This window comes from Erigeron canadensis, chromosome 1 (assembly GCF_010389155.1).
Source record: "Erigeron canadensis isolate Cc75 chromosome 1, C_canadensis_v1, whole genome shotgun sequence".
In the NCBI taxonomy this organism is placed as follows: Eukaryota; Viridiplantae; Streptophyta; class Magnoliopsida; order Asterales; family Asteraceae; genus Erigeron; species Erigeron canadensis.
In genome coordinates, this window is record NC_057761.1 from 17,819,105 (window position 1) to 17,828,713 (window position 9,609).

At 30.6% G+C, this 9,609-nt stretch overlaps 1 protein-coding gene across 1 annotated transcript; it reads right to left on the bottom strand.

Annotated features, from left to right (window-relative positions):
* Positions 1-7,867: 7,867 nt before the first annotated feature.
* Positions 7,868-8,775, bottom strand: LOC122585685 (putative F-box/LRR-repeat protein At5g02700). Its single transcript, XM_043757810.1, has 2 exons — positions 8,080-8,775; positions 7,868-7,975 (listed from the first exon to the last, which is right to left on the bottom strand). The coding sequence occupies exons 1-2, from the start codon at positions 8,773-8,775 to the stop codon at positions 7,868-7,870; spliced, it is 804 nt and encodes a 267-aa protein (XP_043613745.1).
* Positions 8,776-9,609: the final 834 nt, after the last annotated feature.

Consider the following 9,609-nt stretch of genomic DNA (forward strand, 5'->3'; position numbering starts at 1 on the left):
AATTGGGTCTATCGCCAAGCTGTAGTCATCCTTAAGGATCTTTTCGAAAATAACTCCTAAGATCCTAGCGTAGTAGTCTGTCTCAGTTTTTGAAGAGATTTTGGTCATAAGATTCTCAAATAGCAAAAAAGCATAGTCTACTGGCTTATTCAACACCATAGAGTAAAAAATTTGCATTTCTAACTTGTTTGGTGTATCAAACCCCCCAACTCTTGTTTGCAATGACTTTGTAATATTAGTCATTAAATACTTCCAAATTCCAAGCAGATTAACAGTCTTAACAGAAGCTTTGATGCTACCTTTATATCCTATTCTTGCCAATATTTTTTTCGATTCTTCATGACTCGGGACTTCATCATATGATTCATTTACTTCATAATTAAGATCAAACTATTCTTTGAATTTTTACAATGTAACCACTACTTCAGTAACGGTATTATTAATAGTACCAATAATACAAGGTTTGTTATCTTCTGTAATAGATTTCCCACTTGTATACCAAAACTCACAAAGATGATTTTGATATAAAAATTTCGGAGTTTTGCAGAGCACCTTAAACATAGGATGTAATGATATGTACTTTGCGATTGGAGCGTATCCAGGTTTGTCCTCCGGAGGATCAATGTTTGCATATTGAGGCGCTTTAATCTTGATATTTTTGTAATCAAATTTAGCATCCGAGACGTTTTCAACTTTATCTCCTTTAATATATTCTGGAAGTTCATCAACCATTATAAATTTATTATTAATATTTTTAATTTCAAAGTTTTTTAAATTAGTTGTATGAATTTTTTTAGGGTTAATTGAATTTCTGGGATTTGAGAGCGAAATTGAATTTCTGGGTTTTTTACGGTAAATGAATTCGCGAGTTTGAAACGAAAGTTTTAGGAGAGAGAAAACTAATTAAATATTTATTAAAAACAAATAATTCTTTTTTTAATATTTATTTTTTTTCTATCAGCTTGAGTCCTATCAGCTTGTAATTATCAACTTGAACTATCAGTTTTTAACTATTATTTTGATACTGTCAATTTTGTAGAATAATTTTAGTGATTATTGTAGTTGTTTGGACTTGGATCTTCTACTAATATCCATATTATTAACCCAGTTATATCTTTCTCATTTAGGATCAAAAACCATTTCAATTAGGGTTATATGAAAAGTTTAACAAAAGCAAGTCGTTATATTATATAGTTTATTTCTTTTATTGTTACATTATCAAATACTATTTCAACTAGGGTTATTTTTTTAAACATATTTCTTTTATTCTTTATCAAAAGCAAGTCATTTTTTTTTTATTTTGTTACATTATGTAGTTATTTTTTTGGTCAGAATTTATTTTTTTGTCTAGATACTGATAAGCTGACTAATTATTAATTGTGTAAGTTATTGTAAACGTTTTTTTTGGGCATGTGTAACAATATTACTTCAAATACCATTTTTTGAAGCTTCAGATTTCTGAGTGACAAGAAGATTTAGATGAAAATCAATGTTTCATAATGTATCAGTTTTTAGATCAACTTACGCATTTGTTAATTATATCAGTTTTTAGATCATATTTTCAATATATAATTTTTATCAGTTTCTGGTTATCAGGTTTTTTTTTTTTTTTTTAATCAGCTTGCTTCAGTTATAGTTCATAAATAAAGAATTATCGGTTTCTTTAATTTCAAAAAAAATTTAAGCTATTATTTTATGAACCATATATTACTTCAACCTCATAATCTAAGATCACATCGCCTGGTAAGTAGTGAAATTTAAATGAATATATATTAATTTATGTAACATAATTTTTGTTTTTTGAATTTCAAATTTGAAAAAATAAATATGACTCATGTTTTCTTGTAAACTATTCCGAAAAAGTTTGTTTGAAAAACTCACATACAGAAGTTTCATTCGGCTAATGTTCATTTTGGGTCAATTTCATATCCTGGAACATTGATAGTTCATTGGCACAGGAGAAGACCACGAGATGACACGCATGTTGTGCTACGTGTGAACTGGAAAAAAGTTGTGCAAGATATGGGACTGGAGGTGGCTGACTTTGATATATGTTGAAAATACTTGATGATATTTTATTTTTTTGCTGAAAGACTAATCAGTACCGGAATATTTTTTTTGATGAAAGATTGTATGCAGTTTTTTCTTTCTTCTGTTTTATGTGTAGTATGAAAGTTGTAACAATTTATGTTTTTTTTTGGTGGATTTGAATGATTTTTTTTTTCTAAGAATCCATGGGTAAAACTGATAGCTTAACTGATAGTAAGATTTTTATGAACTAAAACTGATAGTAATAAGTAACGTGGAAAAATCGATAAACTAAAACTGATAAAACAGATTTATACTCAAGCTGATATACTAAATCTAATATAAAACAAATAAAACTGGTAGCTAAAGCTGATAACCCAAATTTAATAAAAAATTACACTAAAGCTGGTATACCTAAATTTAAAACTGATAAACAATTTAAAGCTGGTATACCTAAATTACACTAAAGCTGATACACTAAAACTGATAAAAGAGATATACACTCAAGCTAATATACTAAATTTAATATACAAACAATTAAAACTGATACCTAAATTTAATATAAAATTACATTTAAACTGACAACTGAATATGATATACCACACTGATTGAAGTTTAATAAAAATTAAATAAGTTTATAAAGTGAATAACAAATATATAAAATATAATATTTTGGGAAATATAAATTAAAAATGTAAGAAATGGATATCGTCCGTAAATTAATTAAACACACTATTTTTGTGTACATTATGTGTAGAGAATAAAAACTTTAGCTTTTTTTACATTTTTTGTAGTTAACGTAAATAGGTTGACTCAGTTTTATTTTTTTGTAAGTTATTGATAAACGTTTCAGGGCATGAGTAACAGTATAACTTATTTTTTATTAAAAATAAAAATACCTACTTTTGTAATTTACTAAAGTAGGCAACATTCACAATCTTAATCCGTTTTGATTTTTTATAAAAAAACTATAAAAACTGTTACATATTCGTAAAGTTAATTTACTCATGACTTGATATATGACCTTTACATTTTTTAAAACAGTTATATATATCACATCATGAAATTCATAAATAAAAAGTATTAAAAAAATATATATATATATAATTTAATACAACCAAATCTAGTCTAATGTTATTTTTTTTGTATCTTAAACATGTTTAAGACATACAATCAAAGTAAGTCTTCGATGATCACAAGTAATAAAACAATCTTTAGGAATAGAATACAACCATTATTTAATTATAAGCAACCTTTCTACTTAGGTAGAGGTAAAGTCTGCCTACATCTTAACCTCTCCCATACACCGTCGAGGTATTGTGGCTCAAAACTCGCGAAAGGCGGCACTGAGCAGTTACCTACTTACTTTTTTTGTTTTGACACAAACATAATATTCACAATCAAATAACATAATAATTACATGTTCAGAATAATAATAATCAAATTTAAATATTATTTGCATACTTCATCAAGAGTTGAATCATATTTTTCTTCTTATCGATCACAACATTTTTATACATGTACGTGGTCAACTTCTTGTTTGAAATCAAGTTTCTTCTCGTTCATTTTGTTATTGAAATTGAGAATCAGATTTTCCTTTGCTTCCACAAACGATTCATCCATAGGAACCATCAAACTAAAAGTAATGTTAAGAAATTAACAAACTAAATTATACAAAAGATTAACATTTAAATAGAAAAAAAAATGGACAAAAACCTTTTCATTACTCCATGATAAGCATTTTCCAAAGACACAACTTCATTTCGAATCTCAACCATTTGTTGCAAATACATAAAACAATCATCTTTTGCATCGTTAATTCCTTTTGTTTTCAATACATACATCTTGTTATATGCATCATCAGCCCCAACATAAAGGTTCGTGTTTTGCACTTCAACTTTTGGAGATGGTGGGTTTGGAATAATCATTGAAGAAGAGGTCGAAGAATACATAGTGATGTTTTTTTTTTTTTTTGGTATAGGATGTTAAAGTTGATATCTATTTTGTATACGGTGGGAAATTTGATAAAGTGGATTAGGGGCCCTTCTGATGTATATATAGGTAACAAACCGTCGTGACTGTTACTATTTGAAAAGGTTTTTACAAGTTGTGACGTTTAGATTTTTAAACTGTTTTTTCAAACTGTTTTTTAACGGATTTATCCTATTTTATTTGACTTTTCATACATATAAAACGAGGTTTTAGGTAAAATAAAACAACTATTAAAGTAAAACAAATAAAACAGTAGGTTTTTATTCAGCGATAATCACCATGCATCATGAAAATCATCGTACATCAATTGGTTTGTGAATCTTCGTGCATCAATATAACCATGATCTAAGGATCAAGATCTTGTCTTATTTGTTTTACTTTAATACTTGTTTTACAATACCCAACCCCTATAAAACGATTGCACAAACGTGTCTCTTATTGTTTTTAAAAAGGTTTTCACAAGTTTCGAAATAATAAAACTGATCTTCTTTTTATTATCCACAAAATTGGATAATAAAACTAATAGCTCTAATTAATAAAACTAATAACAAAAACTGATTGCTTAAACTGATAAATTAAGCTGTTACACGCATCTTAAACTGATAATAAAAGTTGATATAAAGTTAATCTAAATCTGATAGTAAAACTGATAGCTTAAACTGATAAGGTAAGCTGATACACAGAGCTGATAAGTAACATAGACAAAGTTGATCTAAAACTGATAGTTTAAATTGATAGTAAAAACTAAGATTTTTATAAAACTAAGAATGACTCGTGCTATTTAAACAATATATCATATATATCACTTATCATCAAACTGGTTTTAAAAAAAATTACATTTCAAAACAATTTCATAAGTAATATGTAACTTTTTTGGCAAAATGTGATTTATTAAGCTGATACAAATCAGTGACGTATCAATGTTTTCCAAATGGTTTGATCATTAAGCTTATAGAAAATAAAATTAACATTGTATTAAAAGGGAACACTAGACAACAAATATTGATCATATTCTAGTCAACACTGCACAATGTATCAAAAGGGAAAACAAGACAACCTATATTGTAACAACCGTCTCAGAAATGTTCTATTTAAGTTTTTAAAAACGTACATATGCCACTAGATCGGCCAGACAGTCTAATTTATATGAGTTCTAGACGTACTTTAGATGTTCATTATGTGCTTATATGAACTTCAAATTGATCTAAATATTAATATTGTACGACGAGTTCGTGATTACGTGCAATAATATAATATGTTCGGTTCGTAAATGTTAAAAGTTCATAAAAGAGTTCAGCCTAAATTAATTGCAAAATGGTCCTTGTAGTTGTGAAATCTCATTTTTATGGTAAGGTATAAAAAGAAAGTGTAAAACCCTAAAAGTTTACTATTCATCATCTCCTACCTCTCTTCACACTCCCCACACCTTAAAACACACACTAAATTCATCTCCTGATTTTGGTTGGTTTGGGTGAAATCGTTGATATCATTAGCTTCCTTGTAATCATCAAAACGTGTTTCTGAAATCGGTTTTGAGGTAACAACAACAAATCTTATGTTTTTGATGAAATTAAAAAAAATAAACTTTTTAGACTTGTGTTCTTGATGATTTGGTCGACTTTGATGTCAAAAACGTGTTAAAGATTAATGGGTTTATGTTTAAATGTGTCTAGTAACTGTTTTGTGATCAAATTTGGGTCGTAACATGTCTTAATTTTCAAAAACTCACGTTTATATTAATTTCAGCCCTTAACTTCGTTCAATAGTCCAAAACGAATTTAGAAACGAAATTAAGTTGTCTTGAACGAAGTTAGTAACTTACATACGAAAATAAAGATTTCTTTCGTAAGCCCAAACGAAATTAAGCCACCGCACGAACTTAATGTTCGTTTCCTTTGAAACGAAGATAAAGGCCAAATTGCCTTGTGAAACGAATTTAAGAGCCATTTTCCCCTTAAACGAATATGAAATTCGTTTCTCAATTAAACTAACACAAAAGCCGTTTCATCAGCAGCTCTCACATTCTCCTTCTTGTGAAGTTAAGTCAAACGAATATAAAATTCGTTGTCCCTACCAACGAAGTTCAAATTCGTTTTAGCACCTAAACGAATATAAAAGTCGCCATGGAGTTAAGACTCGTTCTATTAAACGAATTTAAGTAAATTCGTTTGCCATGTAGCCTTAAATTGTACAGGCCCAAGTTCACTTAATAAAAGCCCAAGTTCGTATGAAAAGTGCACGAGCTCAAATTCGTTTAACATTCCAAACGAAATTCATTTTGTACCAAGGGTTAGTTCATGCGAATTTAATGGTTAAATTCGTTAGGTTCAGTCAAACGAATTTAAGGTCTAAATTCGTACAGTTCAGTTCAAACAGACTTAAGGCTCACCTTCGTTCAGTTCATGTACGTAAAGTTCAGTTAAAACTATTTTGAGTCAAAACGTTCAAAGGACCAAATCATGAGTTCATCAAGGACATTTATGATTGAATAATCACTTAGACTAATATATGTACTTCTATATGGTTATTATGTGCATAGGAGTTCGGCAAGGCGTAACTGGATCTCGATAGATATACTTATCTATCTTTGTACTTGTTCACTGTACTAGTTCTCTATATTGTACCAGATCACTGTGAGTTCACTTATTCCCCCTTTCGTACATTTTTAAAGTTCTTTATCGGGGACTGAAAAGCATGAAAACTATTTTGTACTTATATATATATATACAGACTTATATATATATATATATATATTCTCTTGACTGTACTACGTACTATTTTGAGACAGACAGACTACTTTCAGACAGACTATTTACGTACAGACAGACTATTTATGTTATGATACTTATTTTCTTAATGTGTGTTCTAGATCTTGAATGGGCAGGATCTTGAATACATACTGTTATGTACTTATTTTATGTATGAGGCCTAAGACTTACTGCTATCAATTCATCTCCCACCAGTTCTGGGAATGGACCGTAGGTATATGGACAACGCTGTTAGGGTAGGCCCAACCTCATTCTCCTCAGGACAGGAGAATGCATATTACCTAGACTTATTGATCACCTGTTCTGATCACATGCTCTGGTCACCGGTTCTGACCTAGTTCGTACTTATATACTATCTGATTACATGAGTTCCCTGAATTATCATAGCTCGTTATGGCCAAGCGGATTAGCAGTAATAATAGACATACATATTAAGTACATTACAGACTCTAAACTATTATTATTACAGCAAGGTACATTTTGACAGCCGTACAGACTTTATGACTAGACTTTTTATACATATCTGAACGATGTAAAGTACTTTTGACAGACGTGCAGACTATATGACTTGACTTTTATACATATCAGACTTATGTATATTTATAAAGTACTTTATGTGAATCTCACCAACTACTTTTGTAGTTGACCTTTGAACTTACATGCTTTTCAGGCTAGGTTCTAGATCTTAGCATAAGAGTCTTCCGTTCTAAGCTCATTCCTTTGGTGACGGTTCGTGCGTTCAAGTTCAGGAGCTCCGAAGACCTTATTGCTATTCCAGTTCAAGTTCTGTTCTGAAAGACATTTGTTCTGTCTTATGAACATTGACTAATCCAATTTCGATTATAAGCTGTAATAACGTTGTACTTTTGTTCTAGACTTAATTATGATTTGTAACGACATTGTACTCTTGATCTTTGATTAATCGTAATGGCTGTGTTGAACTTGTACTGTGTGCATTTGTACTTGTCTGTGCATCCCGTATATTCCGCTTTAGCGGGGTGTTACATATATTGATCTTCAAGCTTATGGAAGATTACATTAGCATTGTTTCAGCAAAAGACGTAGATTGCTTGGATGGATCAATCAGAAACGTCAACATCAGAATCAACATAATACATTGAAGAAGTATCTACCCCGACAACGTTTGGTGCAAGCGTGTACCCTTTCGCAGCCATACGACATAAAATCTGTTAAACAATAAACATCAAATAAGAGAAACAAAAATCAAGTAAAAGCTACATGCATGGTTAAAAAAAAAGAACACAGTTCATTAAAGAGAAGAGGAATTTACCGGATAACAACGAACCCCAATTTCAATTTCTTTGGCATCCTGCAAATCAACTATCATTTCACCTAGTATCAACTCTGCATAAGGCTTTTTAACTTTATAACACAATTGGGGAAATTTGAAATTAAGGTATGCTTTAACCACAGATGACACGTTGTTAAGGGAAATGTTTTCAATCCACAAACTTTCACTGATATAAAGATCTGTAATATAAGGAGCAACAATCTCAAGAAGGGTTTCGAGATGATCAGCCTCATGTCCATGAATTTCCAAACGCTTAACACTAGGGGAAAGGATGCGAATCACATAAGCACAACAATCCCGAAGTACAAAAGTAGGCAACAATGGACTTCCAGACACAATGTTTGGGATCAAGTCGTCTTCCAATATTGAATCTGAAATAGTTAATTTCATAAGGTTTTTCCAAGCAAGTACATATTTAGGCTGAAACAAACAATACCCTATATCGAGAGTTGTGAAATGAGAACACTTGTAGAACGATTGATTTTTAATTGAGTAAGAATCCTCATCTCCAGAATTCCTAAAGTACAACTTAAAATCTTTGACACACTTAGTAACAGCAAATTGTATCCAACTTTTGACATCTGAGGCAAATCTAGCATCGTAATTGCAATCAACCTCAAACTTACTGTGACAACTGTCATCTGAGTGTTTTTCCTGAATTACTTTTCCGGTCATTTTAGGTTGTTTCGTTATGTTCGTCGTTAGACTTTAAGACCTTATCATGGAATAAATGGGTTTTTGTTTTATTTGAGCCTTATGAACCTTTAGACTTTAGAAAAATTTTACGTGGACTCGAGAATAGGAAGAATACTAGTTGTCTTGTGGAAATGCCAAATTAAGTAAAATACTTAATATTAAATCAATAAAAGATTTAATTAATAAATATAGATATATTTATAGTCGTTGGAAAGCTATTGAAAAATTACATTTAAATAAATCAACAAAATAAATTAACGAGACTCGGGTTTTCTTGAATTGTCGGGTCGAACGAAGTAGTGTAGGGGGTCAAGTGATGGTCAAACTCGGTCAAAGGGAATGGGAGCATCAAAACCCTAGCCTACACATCCCATTTTCTCTCATTTCTCCCAAACACTGTCCCTCTCTTCTTTCTCTCTTTGGCAGCCGTCCCCCCCCTCCGCCTCTTCTCCCTCTTTCTTTTTGCAGCCACGAACCACGAACCACACGAACCACCACAACGAATCACACGAACCACTACCACGAATCACACGAACTACCACCATGAACCACACGAACCACCACGAACCACCACCGATTTCTTGAATCTTCATATTTTCTTCATCTCTTATTCAAATTTTGGTAAGATTTATTTAGATCTAAAGTGTAAATGGTCTTCTAACATCAAAAGGTCACGAAAATCTTACATATATACATATATAACTCGGATGTATATATGTATATGTATAATGAATCCAAAATCCTTAAAAATATATATATTATAAATCGTTTTCCTTGAAGATTACATATATATATACATATATTTTCGGTTGG

Excerpts from the sequence above, each read along its gene's own strand:
- LOC122585685 (XM_043757810.1), bottom strand. The coding sequence starts at position 8,775 with ATGACCGGAAAAGTAATTCAGGAAAAACACTCAGATGACAGTTGTCAC. Across the intron at positions 7,976-8,079 it reads TTGGGGTTCGTTGTTATCCG|ATTTTATGTCGTATGGCTGC; the intron begins GTAAATTCCTCT and ends ATTGTTTAACAG.